Raw genomic sequence first — 16,314 nt, forward strand, 5'->3', positions numbered from 1 at the left:
TTCTTCTTCATCATCACCTTCATCATCATCACCTTCTTCATCATCACCTTCTTCATCATCATCACCTTCTTCATCATCACCTTTTCCCCCTCATCATCATCATCACCTTCTTCATCATCATCACCTTCTTCATCATCACCTTCATCATCATCATCATCATCACCTTCTTCATCATCACCTTCTTCATCATCACCTTCTTCATCATCACCTTTTCCCCCTCATCATCATCATCACCTTCTTCATCATCATCACCTTCTTCATCATCACCTTCATCATCATCATCATCACCTTCTTCATCATCACCTTTTCCCCCTCATCATCATCATCACCTTCTTCTTCATCATAACCTTCTTCATCATCACCTTTTCCCCCTCATCATCATCATCACCTTCTTCATCATCATCACCTTCTTCATCATCACCTTCATCATCATCATCACCTTCTTCATCATCACCTTTTCCCCCTCATCATCATCATCACCTTCTTCATCATCACCTTCTTCATCATCACCTTTTCCCCCTCATCATCATCATCACCTTCTTCATCATCATCACCTTCTTCATCATCACCTTCATCATCATCATCACCTTTTCCCCCTCATCATCATCATCACCTTCATCATCATCACCTTCTTCTTCATCATCACCTTCTTCATCATCACCTTTTCCCCCTCATCATCATCATCACCTTCTTCTTCATCATCACCTTCTTCATCATCACCTTTTCCCCCTCATCATCATCATCACCTTCTTCATCATCATCACCTTCTTCATCATCACCTTCATCATCATCATCACCTTTTCCCCCTCATCATCATCATCACCTTCTTCATCATCATCACCTTCTTCATCATCACCTTCATCATCATCATCACCTTCTTCATCATCACCTTTTCCCCCTCATCATCATCATCACCTTCTTCATCATCACCTTCTTCATCATCACAACAACATCATAACAAAGAATTACAACTGCCCCTGAACATATTTCTGTGACAATTGTGACCTGATTAATGATTTCTCTTTACCACTGTGAATAATTACTCAACTTTATAATAAAGACAACATTCAATTTAAGCAAAAAATAACACACAAGTCACAGAGAAACGACCTGTTTCCAATAACTACTACACAATGCAGGGGACAGAGTGACCTTCTTCATCATCACCTTCATCACCATCATCACCTTCTTCTTCATCATCACCTTCTTCATCATCACCTTCATCATCATCATCACCTTCTTCATCATCACCTTTTCCCCCTCATCATCATCATCACCTTCTTCTTCATCATCACCTTCATCATCATCACCTTCTTCATCATCACCTTCTTCATCATCATCACCTTCTTCATCATCACCTTTTCCCCCTCATCATCATCATCACCTTCTTCATCATCATCACCTTCTTCATCATCACCTTCATCATCATCATCATCATCACCTTCTTCATCATCACCTTCTTCATCATCACCTTCTTCATCATCACCTTTTCCCCCTCATCATCATCATCACCTTCTTCATCATCATCACCTTCTTCATCATCACCTTCATCATCATCATCATCACCTTCTTCATCATCACCTTTTCCCCCTCATCATCATCATCACCTTCTTCTTCATCATAACCTTCTTCATCATCACCTTTTCCCCCTCATCATCATCATCACCTTCTTCATCATCATCACCTTCTTCATCATCACCTTCATCATCATCATCACCTTCTTCATCATCACCTTTTCCCCCTCATCATCATCATCACCTTCTTCATCATCACCTTCTTCATCATCACCTTTTCCCCCTCATCATCATCATCACCTTCTTCATCATCATCACCTTCTTCATCATCACCTTCATCATCATCATCACCTTTTCCCCCTCATCATCATCATCACCTTCATCATCATCACCTTCTTCTTCATCATCACCTTCTTCATCATCACCTTTTCCCCCTCATCATCATCATCACCTTCTTCTTCATCATCACCTTCTTCATCATCACCTTTTCCCCCTCATCATCATCATCACCTTCTTCATCATCATCACCTTCTTCATCATCACCTTCATCATCATCATCACCTTTTCCCCCTCATCATCATCATCACCTTCTTCATCATCATCACCTTCTTCATCATCACCTTCATCATCATCATCACCTTCTTCATCATCACCTTTTCCCCCTCATCATCATCATCACCTTCTTCATCATCACCTTCTTCATCATCACCTTTTCCCCCTCATCATCATCATCACCTTCATCATCATCATCACCTTCTTCTTCATCATCACCTTCTTCATCATCACCTTCTTCATCATCATCATCATCACCTTCATCATCATCATCAGCTTCTTCATCATCACCTTCTTCATCATCATCACCTTCATCATCATCATCATCACCTTCTTCTTCATCATCACCTTCTTCATCATCATCATCATCATCACCTTCTTCATCATCATCACCTTCTTCATCATCATCACCTTCTTCATCATCACCTTTTCCCCCTTCATCATCATCACCTTTCCCCCCTTCATCATCATCACCTTTCCCCCCTTCATCATCATCACTTTCTTCATCATCATCATCACCTTCTTCATCATCATCATCATCACCTTCTTCATCATCATCATCATCATCACCTTCTTCATCATCATCATCATCATCATCACCTTCTTCATCATCACCTTTTCCCCCTCATCATCATCATCACCTTCTTCATCATCACCTTCTTCATCATCACCTTTTCCCCCTTCATCATCATCACCTTTTCCCCCTTCATCATCATCACCTTCTTCATCATCATCATCACCTTCTTCATCATCATCATCATCACCTTCTTCCCCATCAGACCTGAGGACAGAGCTGAACGTGATGGCAACAGTTGGTCGGGGGGGGGCAGTATAGTCACCAATGGCCGTTGCAGTAACACGTCAAAGAGAATGTAGTAACCCGGAAGTGGTTGAGGGTGTTTCCGGGTGGGTGATGTGTGAGTTGGCTCCACGGACTCACGAGTGTTCGTGTTGTGTGTCTGTGCGGGTCTCACGGTGTTGTGTGTCTGTGCGGGTCTCACGGTGATGGGGGTCTGTGCGGGTCCGGTCCGGTCCCTGCTGGTCTGCCTGAGCCTGCTGGTCTCCGCGGTCCCCCCTCTGACTGCGTGGGAGGCGGATCTGGAACTGCTGGACCTAGTGGAGGAGATCCCACAGACCTTCTACCAGTTCCTGTCCCTGGCCCAGGTCTGTGCTAACGGCTAACTGCTAACTGTCTCCATGGTAACCGTATGGAAGGGTTCAGGCTCTAATGCTAACACTGAGCTAATTAGCATCGTGAGCTAATCAGACCAGTGACTCCAGTTCAGTTTGATGCTAACACCTGATGCTAACACCTGATGCTAACACCTGATGCTAACACCTGATGCTAACACCTGATGCTAACACCTGATGCTAACACCTGATGCTAACACCTGATGCTAACACCTGATGCTAACACCTGATGCTAACACCTGATGCTAACACCTGATGCTAACACCTGATGCTAACACCTGATGCTAACACCTGATGCTAACAGAACAGCAGTGGAGTCACGAGGAGTCTGTCCTCTCATCTGTCTGTCCTCCTCTCATCTGTCTGTCCTCTCATCTGTCTGTCCTCTCATCTGTCTGTCCTCCTCTCATCTGTCTCCCCTCCCCTCATCTGTCTGTCCTCTCCTCATCTGTCTGTCCTCTCATCTGTCTGTCCTCCCCTCCTCATCTATCTGTCCTCCTCTCATCTGTCTGTCCTCTCATCTGTCTGTCCTCCTCTCATCTGTCTGTCCTCCTCTCATCTGTCTGTCCTCTCCTCATCTGTCTGTCCTCTCATCTGTCTGTCCTCCCCTCCTCATCTGTCTGTCCTCCTCTCATCTGTCTGACCTCCCCTTGCCTGTCTGTCTCTCAGGACGCCTCAGCAGTAGAGATAAAGAAGGCGTATCGCCGGATGTCTCTCACGCTGCATCCGGATAAGAACAAAGACGAAGATGCGGAGACTCAGTTCCGACAGGTGAGGACAAACACAGACAGGAACATGCAGCTGTCGACCAATCACATTCAACCTCTGCCTCTGTTTTCAGCTCGTCGCTATCTACGAAGTCCTGAAGGACGAGGAGCGAAGACGCAAGTGAGTCCGACCTGCTGACATCACAGTCCACTCTCAGCCAATCACAGCTCACATCACAGTCCACTCTCAGCCAATCACAGCTCACATCACAGTCCACTCTCAGCCAATCACAGCCCCTGGGCTTCTCTCAGCACATTGTGTGTTCAAGTATTAAATGGGACTTCCAGCAGGTGGCGCTATGTTGCTGAGTTGATATTGATACATGGATCTGTTGAGGCCGGGACTTTGATCATATGTAAGAACTTTTTCTCACAGAGTTGGACATGGTTGTGTTCACTGGACTATGAGGAGAATATCCAAGTGTAAGACAAGTCAAAAACAAGACATTTCCTGTTGCCATCAGGGGGCGCTGTGATTGTAAGTCAAGATTTTGTTGTCTTCAGGACAGAACTCGTCATCCATTAATCAGGGTTACTCAGATAACTGACATTTCTACTGCCCCCCCCCCACATACCTAACAGTGGAACACATCCTTGACACTCTGAACGATTTTCCCAGAGAGACGACGCTTATCCTTCTGGTGCTGAAGTAAACACGTCCTTCAGCTTGTCTCCTCTCTCCAGTCTGTCGCATCTGACACTTCTTGGGTTGTTTATTTGTTTGTTTATTTGTTTATTTAGAGGTTGTTAGTAACGTTGCCTCAGACAATAGACGATAGAAAACACTTCTGACGCAGTGGACCACACTCAACGCGTTACTCTGGGATTTGTCAATGCTGGTGGCCTTTGCTTCAAATTGTCTTTCAGATACGTTGCAGTGTGTCAAAATAAAGATTTTAAAAAGCGCTGGGGAGCCGAGCTGAAGCGGAAATGAAAGACGACTGTCGCCTTTGATGTCTTGTGCTTGCTGAGTCAGCAAATGTGGAAAAATAGGATAAGCTGAAGAAAGGTTTTGCCACTGTTAATTTCTCTTTATGAATCTTCCTGTGGTTTGTGAGGAAGAGGAGGAAGGGGAGGAAGAGGGAGGTTGAGTTTCCCAAGTACAAAATGCTAGTCGACGGCTCAGAGCACTTTTACATTTCATGTCATTTAGCTGACGCTTTTATCCAAAGTGACTTCAACATCTATGAGGGGCCATTCAGGGTTCAGCGTCTTGGGTCATCGACTGGGATCGAACTGCCGACCTTCTGAGGTTGTCAAATAACCGACCCTAACCCACTGTAGTTGTAAGAGGTAGTAAAAGACTTAAGGTAAAATTCAGACTTGACTTGTATGACAGGAGCTCCGGCCTGAAGACAACCGCTCTCCCCCTCAGCCACGGCCGCCCATCATTATCACAGTCTCAAGTCCTGTCTGGGTCTTTCGGGACAAGTCAACAGAGAGATGCTCAAGAGTTTGTCACCATCAATCGTTTTTGTCTAAGATGTTTCATAGGAAGGAATTTTTTGTTCTGTACTGTACCAGTATCTAAATTGTATTTGTAGTGTACCTGTATCTAAACTGTAACTGTTCTATACCTGTAGTGTACCTGTATCTAAACTGTAACTGTTCTATACCTGTAGTGTACCTGTATCTAAACTGTCCCGTGCTCTGCCTGGACAGATATGATGACATCCTGGTGAACGGGCTTCCTGACTGGCGGCAGCCGGTCTTCTACTACAGACGAGTGAGAAAGATGAGTAACTCTGAACTGGGCTTCCTCCTCTTCATGATCCTCACTATTGGACACTACGCGGTCATCTGGTCCATCTACCTGGAGAAACAGCTGGTGAGACAGCCAATCAGAGCAGGGCCTCAAAACAGACCATGTCATGTGACCTGGTGATAAATTTGCCTTATTTCCAGGACGAGCTGTTGAGTAAGAAGAAAAAAGAGAAGAAGAAAAAGCTGAGCTCCAGACCAGCAGAGGAGCCCAGGTGTATCGGCCAGGATCGGACAGACAGGTACATCGATGCCATCATCTCCACAGGACTTCCGGATTTGTGTTCTTTTTTAATGTTTATTTATTTCAGGGTTCACGACCGACCTCATTGGCAGGACATCCTCCCTCTGAAGCTCAGCATCTGGATATACCTGTCTGTCAAAAATCTGCCTCAGACCGTGCAGGTAGGATGGAAAGATATTATGAACCATGTGAAAAGGTGGAGTGTTCTCAGACCTGGTCCTGGTCTCAGACCTGGGACCGTATTTGTAACCGTTGCGGACGCATCTTTAATTTCCCATTTTGAACGTACACCACATCTCACGCAAATGTTGGAGAGAATGTCCACTGCAACGGGAAAGTGGTGATGCAAAGATAAGATAATCCTGTATTAGTCCCACTATGGGGAACTTGGCAGTATTACAGCAGCAAGAGTCAAAAGACATCAGCAAGTACCAAGTATCATGCAATACTTAAGTGTAAGGAATATAGAAATATAACAAAATATGAATCTAGTTAAACCAGTATATACAGTGTAAAGACAGGAAACAATAGGGTTAGGATTAGAATATTTACAGGGAAGGAATCGTTGATATTGCACCGACGGATGAATAAATGACTGAGAGCAGAGATACCCCCCCACTGAAGGGGAGGGGGATTCCCAGGGCTGTGATGGTGTCCTGCAGGGGGGGGGGCTGGTTGTCCATCAGAGGAGGCGGCTTCATGGGCCGCTGAGGGATAGAGTGGTCGTCCTCCAACCTGAAGGTCGGCAGTTCGATCCCCACTCGGACCCATCTGCATGCCAAACCCCGAAAGGCCCCCCCCCCTAGAATAACAAAGTGCTGCGAATAGATGCACTTTGTGAATGTGTGTGTGAATGTAAAACTGTACTGTAGAGAGCTTTGAGTCATCAAGACTAGAAAAACACTATATAAAACCCAAACCAGTTTGTCCTCCCCTGTCCTCCACTGGGTGAAGGGATGTCCAGGACCGAGCCGGGCCTCCGGATCAGTCTGTCCAGTCTCGATCCTGAAAGATGCCACCACAGTCATAAAAGTTCTTCCGGAGCGCCCCCTGTAGTCCAAAAGACCTCAGTCTCCTGAGCAGATGCAATCTGTGCACTGGCATGATCAGTCCAATCCAGTTGATTGTTCTGGTGAACACCCGGGCACTTAAAGGTCACTAACTCCATTTTGGATGATTCAAATATGTCGGGACCAAAACGACAGTTCCCCCCAGATTCTGTGAAGCAATTCTCTTTTTGTCTTCCAATCTGAGCAGTTTTATTTCAGACACTGTCCTTTCTGTTATATTCTGCATTAATGCAGCAGCAGTGAAACCACTCAGTGTTTTTTCTTTTCCACTTCACTCACAAGCCCCTTGATGTCAGAGAAGTAGAGCTTCTTCTTCTCATCGCTTGATGCCGTGATTCACAATAGAAACCTATTGGTCAGCAACCTAATTTTATATTCAATATTTGCTTTGACCATTTATGGGCATGTAGAGGGCAGAATTATGCGGCAGATCCAGGAACGCACATTTCCAGGTGGAGTGTGATTTATAAAGGGAACAGTGCTCACATACACTTTTAGTCTGAATCCTACACACTGTTTTATAAATGAAGCCCCTGGTCTCTGTGTTTCAGGAGGTGAAGAAGTTCTACGAGGACTATCAGCAGATGAAACAGCAGCAGAGAGAAGAAGCTGAAGCCGAACACGAAGCTGTGACCAGTAAACACTTTTATTTCTTTTCACTCCAGGCTGCCATAGTTTCCCACAGACTCAATGTTCTTTCCAAATGTATCAACTGCACCTGAACGCACCACCTGATCACATTCTCAATAATGAACCTTTGTCTCTGATTAAACTTTCATCTCCTCTCCACCGTTGCTTCTTCAGGAGAGAAGAGACCAAAGGTCAAGAAGCCAAAGGAGCCAAAAGAGTTTCCAGTTTACAAGCCATCATCTGAGAACCTGAACTACCAGAGCTATGACCAGACCTCGTCCATTGAGGAGATCGAAGACCAGATGGACGTCTGGCTGCAGGACAGCAGAGGCACTAGGAAGAAGGTGTGATGTTATTGATTATTAATCAGTTAATATAATGTCCTCAGACTACCAACAGTAACGTAGTGGACCTTCACTACCAGAATGATGTTGTTGTCTGTGACCGCAGGCTGCAGACTGGACGGAGGACGAGCTCAGTCTCCTCAGCAGGTTGATGGTTAAATTTCCAGGAGGGACGCCAGGTCGATGGGAGAAGATCGCACATGAACTGGGACGATCAGTATCTGAAGTAAGAAACTTGTTTTTTAAATTTTCATATCGGTTTGATCCACATCTTGTACAGAGTCAGTGTTGAGGACACACCCATCAGAACTGATATCAGTTTTATCAGCGTTTGTGTTTTTAAGATGATGAATTACACCCGACTGAAGGACTCCAAACACCTTCTTCAAGTCCACTGAACACATTTAGACTGGAGAGAAAAACTGTCATTAGGGAACCGGCTCACTCATCCAGGACCAGGATAGAATCCACATCAGTACCGGGTCTGACCTTCAACAACAATTTTCTGTACAGACTCTGTACAGGAAAGAGAAGCATCCGTGTTGCTTTAATAACAACAGCGTTCATATGTACAATACGTTCAGGACACTCTCGGTACAGTTGATGGTCCAGTCCATCATATGCCGGCCAGCAGCTCGTCGACGTTGATGACGTTGCTTTTCGAATCAATTGCTGGAAAGGGTCAAATGTAGCTTTTATCTTTTTATCTGATTGATAATAAATTAATCGAAAATAATCAACAGATTAATTGATTATAAGAATAATCATTAGTTTGAGCCCTAGTGTAAATTGTAGCAGGTCAGAGACCAGCACTAGCGCTCTGTTCGCTTTGGTGGAAAAGAGGAACTCGTGACTTGTGAAACTCTGGGTTTCTGTTCCAGGATTGAAACCAAACATCTGATTTCCCCTTGTGTAGTGGAAGCCTCCAAAGAGGAGGCAAAGGTCGTCTTTCGAAACAGAACATTTACTTGCTTTTGAATGTGCAGTGTTACAAAGAGGAAGATAAATTGTGAAAATCGGTTGGGGTGAGCAGGGGAAAATGGGGAGGAGACAGAGAGAGAGGGAGAGAGACAGAGACGGAGAGAGAGGGAGGGAGACAGAGAGAGAGACAGAGAGAGAGACAGAGAGAGAGACAGAGAGGGAGACAGAGAGGGAGACAGAGAGGGAGACAGACAGAGAGGGAGACGGAGAGGGAGGGAGAGAGAGAGACAGACAGAGAGGGAGAGAGACAGAGACGGAGACAGAGAGAGAGACAGACAGAGAGGGAGACGGAGAGAGAGGGAGACAGAGAGGGAGACAGAGAGAGAGACGGAGAGAGACAGAGAGAGAGGGAGACGGAGAGGGAGACGGAGAGAGAGGGAGACAGAGAGGGAGACAGAGAGAGAGACAGACAGAGAGGGAGACGGAGAGAGACGGAGAGAGAGGGAGGGAGACAGAGAGAGAGACAGACAGAGAGGGAGACAGGGAGACGGAGAGAGACAGAGGGAGACAGAGAGGGAGACAGAGAGAGAGACAGACAGAGAGACAGAGGGAGACAGAGAGGGAGACAGAGAGGGAGACAGAGAGAGAGACAGACAGAGAGGGAGACGGAGAGAGAGGGAGAGAGACAGAGGGAGACAGAGAGAGAGACAGACAGAGAGGGAGACGGAGAGAGACAGAGACGGAGGGAGACAGAGGGGGAGACAGAGAGAGAGACAGACAGAGAGGGAGAGAGAGACAGAGACGGACAGAGGGAGAGGGAGACAGAGAGGGAGACAGAGAGAGACAGAGACGGAGAGAGAGGGAGGTAGATAGAGACAGAGAGGAAGAGAGAGAGACAGAGAGGGAGACAGAGGGAGACAGAGAGAGAGATAGACAGAAAGGGAGACAGAGAGAGGGAGAGAGACAGAGGGAGAGAGAGAGAGAGACAGAGGGAGACGGAGAGAGAGGGAGGGAGACAGAGAGAGACACAGATGGAGACAGACAGAGAGGGAGAGAGACAGAGACGGAGAGAGACAGAGAGACAGAGAGACAGAGAGAGAGACAGATAGAGACAGAGAGGGAGACAGAGAGACAGTGACAGAGAGAGAGACAGAGAGGGAGAGGGAGGGAGAGAGAGAGAGAGAGACAGAGGGAGAGAGAGAGAGACAGAGGGAGAGAGAGAGAGAGAGAGACAGAGAGAGAGACAGAGAGGGAGACAGACAGAGAGGGAGAGCAGGAACAGGACACATCAGGTATCAGCTCTGAGGAGTTATAATGAAAACAATAATAGTAAGGAGGTTGTTGATTAATAATGATAGCAGCAAGAGTTCATATAGTATTTAAGTAATGAACAATTCTTGTTATGAGTTATAATAATAGTTGTTATCCTGCAGCTCTGGAGTCGGAGATATCTGCAAAGAGAGAGAGAGAGAGAGACGATGGGAGGAAAAGACACAGTTGGTGACATTTGGGACAGAGAGAAAGGGAGAAGTGCTCGGTGCATGATGGGAGTTCTCCAGCAGTCTAGACCTAGAGCAACATAACCAAGGGATGCTTCAGGACTCACCTAAACCAGGCTTTATCAAAAAGGGATGTTTTAAGTTGAACCTTAAATGTAGAGATGGTGTTTGCCTCCCAAACCCAGAGTGGAAGCTGCTTCCACAGGACAGGAGCCTGGTAGCTGAAGGTTCTTCCCCTATTCCACTCTTACAGATTCTGGGAACCACAAGACAACATGTGTTTTGGGAGCGGAGTGATCTATTTGAATTAAATGGTGTTATTAGCTCTTTCATATATGCAAGGGCTTGATACATCAGGAACCAAAGGAATCTGTTTTCTTCAACAGGTGACGACCAAGGTGAAACAGGTGAAAGACAATGTGAACCACACCTCAGGTAAACTTTTGCTGTTATACTAGCTGCTTCTCCTGACAGAGTTCTATTGTCATTATGAGGTTCCACTGACATTACCATGCTCTACCGACAGGATCAATCAAATTTAATCTGTAGAGCCCATATTCACAAATCCCAGTTTGTCTCATGGTCTTTAACAAGGTGAGACGTCCTCTGTCCTTCAACAAGAGTTAAACTACTGAGACCTGTAGCAGGTGAAGAAGGTAGAAACCTCAGAGACACATGTGAGGACCCGTCTACAGGAGACACGTGTGAGGACCCGTCTCCAGGAGACACGTGTGAGGACCCGTCTCCAGGAGACACGTGTGAGGACCCGTCTCTCAGGAGACACGTGTGAGGACCCATCTCCAGGAGACACGTGTGAGGATCCGTCTCCAGGAGACACGTGTGAGGACCCGTCTCCAGGACGGACACAAGTCTATCAGATGTCCCGTGGAACAGAGGACATCAGAAAGATCAGAGGATTCACAGCTTTTATTAGAATAAACACTTTGTAGCAGAACTGAAGGTCAATGACCTGATTATTGTCAGTAAAAGTATCTGAGGAGAAATATTATATATCAAGCAGTCTGGTTGTGATCATAGTCCACGATCAGGATCCACCATCAGGATCCACCATCAGGATCCACCATCAGGATCCACCATCAGGATCCACCATCAGGATCCACCATCAGGATCCACCATCAGGATCCACCATCAGATCCACCATCAGATCCACCATCAGGATCCACCATCAGGATCCACCATCAGGATCCACCATCAGGATCCACCATCAGGATCCACCTGGTAGTTTCAGGTTCTACTGTCAGTTCAGGGATCTGGTGTTCTCTCTGTTTCAGGTCTGGTGAAGCTGTCTGAGCTGAAGAGCCCTCTTCCTGTGAGGGTACCTACTGTTGCTGACAGTGTGATGACTCAGAGGGTGGGTGTGGCCTGTGAGGAAGAGCAGGATGTAGAGGAAGCTCTGGCTGTGCGCCAGAGGAACAGGAAGTCCTCTGCTGACGGGGGAGGGATGAAGGTCAAAAGTCGTCGGCAAAGAGATTTCGACCCTGCGGCTGCAGAAGAAGAGGATGAGTCCGAGCCTCAGGAGAACAGGGACAAGGCGGATCCTGCCTCTTGGACTCAGAACCAGCAAAAACTACTGGAACTTGCTCTGCAACAGTTTCCCCGTGGAACCATAGAACGCTGGGACCGCATCGCCAGGGTGGTTCCTGGGAAAACCAAGGTGAGAACTGACAGAAAGCTAGTCTACATATTTACCATCATCCGTGTAACAGTCCCTGTTCTTTATTCATTTAAAATAGCAAATAGCTGGTTTTCATTTGCCTTATGAACGTTTGTTTACTTTCAGGAGGAGTGTATGATCCGTTACAAGATGTTGGCTGAGCTGGTTCAGAAGAGGAAACAGGCCAAGAGCTGATGACCCCTGACCTCCCATCAGACTGCTGAACCATGTGACCTGTCAGTGTTTGTCTCAGTACAGGGGAGCTGCCCTCTGAGTGGACAGAATCACAATTCAGTTTTTGTATATGTTTGATGTCTCACCTGCTCAGGTGTGGTTTTAAAAAGTCAAAATTAAAAAAGGGAAGCAGGTGACAAGTGTGAAGTCACCTGACCTCCCACCTCACAGCTTCATGTGCCTTAGCTCCATTCAGCATGCTGTCAATCAACCTCGGTTCCCCTCATCAATAAACAGTATTTATTATTTCCTGCAGTTTGATTTGTCTGCTTGTCGCTATGACAACTTTTAAACAACCAGTCAGTTGATTCTTCTTCCTTCTTATTGGTTAAAGGTCCAGTGTAAAAAAAATAATCCTATTGATGTTTTCTCTGGTGTGTTTCATCTAAATTATACAAATTGCTGTTTACACTAGAATGGGACCTTTATATTGAAATACTTTATATTTACATCGGGGGGGGGCACCATGTTTATTGTAGCAGACTGGACAAACTAAAGTGTGCATGTGTGTGTTTGTGTGTGTGTGTGTGAGAGAGAGAGAGAGAGAGATCTAATATAACTTGCGATAAAATAACAGATGCTTAAGTATACAGTGTCAAAGGCTTTCTGCTTTTGTTCCACAGCTATAGACACTGAAATATAAAGAAAAGTATTATTTCCATTCCATGGTTTTAGTTACAGAAGTTCCTTTGGTCCCGGACGTAGGGAAAGCTCCAGGAGAGAGGACGCCACAGGAGCCATGCAGAGCTCCACTCAACCCACTGGGATCATCTGAGTCATAAATGTTTGTACCATGAGAAGTTATTTTGTGTGTTACTTTTCCTCAGGTCATAAATAAGCTATGCAATCAACCGCTCCTAGTGATTTTTCTTTCTCTCTAGTCTCTTGTTATTCTCTTGTTCCCACAATGACAAACTGATGGAAGAACCCTTCAATGATCTGAAGACCCTAACCCTATAATCTAGGGCAGCAGGGCTCATCCGATTGGCCAAATATATTGAAATGCAGAGCATGAGTGTATGGATCAACATTCATCAGAATCTAAGCAGTCTTTTACCATATGTATATAGCAAATTTTTATATTGCAATGATGACAAATTGTGTATATATATCTTGCAGCCCTGGGCTAGGCTTCACTAACCCTTGACCCATTGGAGGTGGTGGGACAGAGGAGGATGAAGCTGTCCTCTGATGGACCACCCCCCCACTGGGCAGCTCCTTCAGCCACAGACTGATTGATCCTCTGAGGGATCGCAGGTCCTTCCTTCCTGCAGCAGGATCCATTACAGCTGAAGTGACAGATTCTTCAGCTGTAATAAAACAACAGAAAAAACACAACGTGCCTCGATATCTGCTCCTGTGATGTCATCAAGTGTCCACAGGAAACGGTCATTAACACCGTGTTTTCAGCCTAAATGTCTCATTTTAGGACTGGACTCAGAAGATCTATGAAGAAGGTGTGTGGACGTTTTTCAGTTTAATGGATCACTTTGTTTTTCTTCATGACGTCTTACTAGAAGTCTCACACCTTCTCTTACTCTTCATTTTTATTTGTCTTTTACATTTTGAAATATTCTTTAACCCACGTTATTTTAGTTTCAGGTCGAACAGTCAGAAAACGTCACAGGAAGGGGTGCTCTTATTGTGAAAATCCTCCCGGAGTCTCTTCCTCCCTGTCAGCGGAGCCGAAGAAGTCTCAGCTAGCTTTAGCTGTTAGCCGCTAGCCGTTAGCCGTTAGCCGCTAGCACAGCTGGAGAGGACCCGCGGGTTGAAGCTAACTCGTCACAACTGCTGTGAGTGTACGTCACGTGATTTGTTTTAACTTGTTTCTGATCGAAGTAACGAAGTAACGTAATAAACAGCCGAGGGGCTGAGTGACGTCAGAGTGACAACAGTTAGCATCAGAGCTAACAGTCGAACTATGATTTACTCTTTCTCTCTCGTAATGAATCGGTTTGTTCCAACTGATTCAATCAGTCACATGTTATTAGTCTCATACAAGGAGCAACTTCCTGTTCTTAACTCAACTTCCTGTTCTTAACTCAACACGAGTCAGAAACTTAGTGAGTGAAGCTCAGTCCCATGTGAGGATCCTCTCCCAGGACACACACATCACCACAACACCACAACAACACAACAGGAGTCCCTGCATGAGAAGAACCAGTTTGTCACTTGATGGAGAGTAAAAGCTTTGAGGAGTTTTCCTGCCTCAGTTGGATCTGACTTCCTGTGTGTCCTCAGGTGTGATGCTGCCATGTCCCTGCAGGGGGCAGTCCAGGAGCGGATCGGCTCGGCCCAGCTGCTGCTCCAGCGAGCGGAGCAGCTCTTCCCGGGGGTGGAGGGTCACCAGAAGCTCTGTGGGAAACTGCGAGCCGAGCTGCGCTTCCTGCGGCGGGTGGAGGCCGGCGAGCTGCAGGTCAAAGAGTCGCACCTGCACAGCACCAACCTGACGCACCTGACCGCCATCGTGGAGTCGGCCGAGAGCCTGGAGCACGTGGCGGCTCTGCTGCACGTCTTCACCTACCAGGACCACGGCGGCTGCCGCCAGACGCTGGTGGTGGACGTGGTGGGGAACGGGGGGCACACCTGGGTGAAGGCGGTGGGCCGGAAGGCCGAGGCGCTGCACAACATCTGGCAGGGGCGGGGTCAGTACGGAGACAAGAGCATCATCAGGCAGGCGGAGGACTTTCTGCAAGCCAGTCGCCAGCAGCCCGTCCACTACCGAGACCCCCAGATCGTTTTTGCATTTTACAACGGCGTCTCCTGCCCGATGGCGGACCGCCTGCGGGACATGGGCGTGTCCGTGCGTGGGGACATTGTAGCCGTCAACTCTGTGGCGACAGAAGAAGGCAGCGAGGAGGAGGCTGAGGAGGACGATGGGGGGGCAGCAGAAGAAGAGCATGAAGAGGAGGTGGAGGCGTGTGAGCCGACCCGCGTGGAGCGCGGCACGGTGGTGGCCAGCCTGGCGTTTCCTGTCAAGCTGCAGGTGGAGGAGTGTCAGCGGGTGAACCTGGACATCACCACGCTCATCACCTACGTGTCGTCCCTCAGCCACGGCCGCTGCCACTTCACCTTCAAAGAGCCCGTGCTGACGGAGCAGGCCGCTCAGGAGCGCCACCTGCAGGTGCTGCCGCAGCTCGACGCCTACATGTCAGGAAAGGAGCTGTTCGCCTGCCGCGCTGCCGTGTCTGACTTCCAGCTGATCCTGGCCACGCTGGGGGGGCCGGGCGAGAAGGAGCGTGCTGAGAAGCTGCTGGCCCGCCTCCACCTGGTGGACGACCAGCCGTCACAGAGGACTCTGCGTCTCACGCCCAGCGCCAAGGTCAACCAGCGCTCGCTCACCATCTTTGGGACTGGAGACTCGCTGAGAGCCGTTACCATGACGGCCAACAGCCGATTTGTAAGGGCGGCAGCCAATCAGGGCGTCCGATACAGCGTGTTCATCCACCAACCACGTGCCCTGACGGAGGGCAAGGAGTGGAGGGCCACGCCCATCTGACACAGAGACTTCCTGTGAAGGGGCTGATGGGAGTTTGAGTTCAGTTAAATAATATGAACCTGATCAGATGACTTGTATTTGTGTTCATGAATTAATTATCTATATTCACTGATCAATAAAGCATTAATAAAACAGTCACTTCCTGCTGTTCTGTCACATGATGTCAGATGTTCCAACATGAACCTGGGGCCTGCCCCCCCGAGGAGGCTGAGTGGTCACATGATGCTGGTTTCATCTGTTCAGTTTACTGAGGGGGGGGGGGGAACAAACATCCAGAATCAAAGAAACAGTTCCAGCTGCTAAATGCAGGAAGAACATCTGGTAAAACATCTGGGATTGTTGTTATAGTCCAACTGTTCGTGACCCAGAGCAGATCTGAATCTGATCTCATCTGTTTCCATCACGCGTCATTT

General features: G+C 47.2%; 2 protein-coding genes across 3 annotated transcripts; both read left to right on the top strand.

The window, feature by feature from the left end:
* Positions 1 to 2,966: 2,966 nt before the first annotated feature.
* dnajc1 (DnaJ (Hsp40) homolog, subfamily C, member 1) lies at positions 2,967 to 12,648 on the top strand. The gene is made up of 12 exons (XM_061085127.1): positions 2,967 to 3,230; positions 3,927 to 4,028; positions 4,099 to 4,145; positions 5,687 to 5,852; positions 5,930 to 6,027; positions 6,097 to 6,190; positions 7,651 to 7,735; positions 7,904 to 8,073; positions 8,180 to 8,299; positions 10,880 to 10,928; positions 11,786 to 12,168; positions 12,295 to 12,648. The coding sequence occupies exons 1-12, from the start codon at positions 3,072 to 3,074 to the stop codon at positions 12,361 to 12,363; spliced, it is 1,542 nt and encodes a 513-aa protein (XP_060941110.1). The 5' UTR covers positions 2,967 to 3,071; the 3' UTR covers positions 12,364 to 12,648.
* A 1,415-nt stretch (positions 12,649 to 14,063) lies between these two features.
* On the top strand, positions 14,064 to 16,039 carry c13h7orf25 (chromosome 13 C7orf25 homolog). 2 transcript variants are annotated; one of them, XM_061085132.1, is made up of 2 exons: positions 14,064 to 14,201; positions 14,644 to 16,039. In XM_061085132.1, the coding sequence occupies exon 2, from the start codon at positions 14,657 to 14,659 to the stop codon at positions 15,899 to 15,901; it is 1,245 nt and encodes a 414-aa protein (XP_060941115.1). In that variant the 5' UTR covers positions 14,064 to 14,201; positions 14,644 to 14,656; the 3' UTR covers positions 15,902 to 16,039. The 2 variants fall into 2 exon arrangements, with proteins under 2 accessions (XP_060941115.1, XP_060941114.1); XM_061085131.1 differs by having other exon boundaries at positions 14,064 to 14,195.
* The last annotated feature ends 275 nt before the right edge of the window (positions 16,040 to 16,314 follow it).

Source organism: Limanda limanda, chromosome 13 (genome assembly GCF_963576545.1).
Source record: "Limanda limanda chromosome 13, fLimLim1.1, whole genome shotgun sequence".
In the NCBI taxonomy this organism is placed as follows: domain Eukaryota; kingdom Metazoa; phylum Chordata; class Actinopteri; order Pleuronectiformes; family Pleuronectidae; genus Limanda; species Limanda limanda.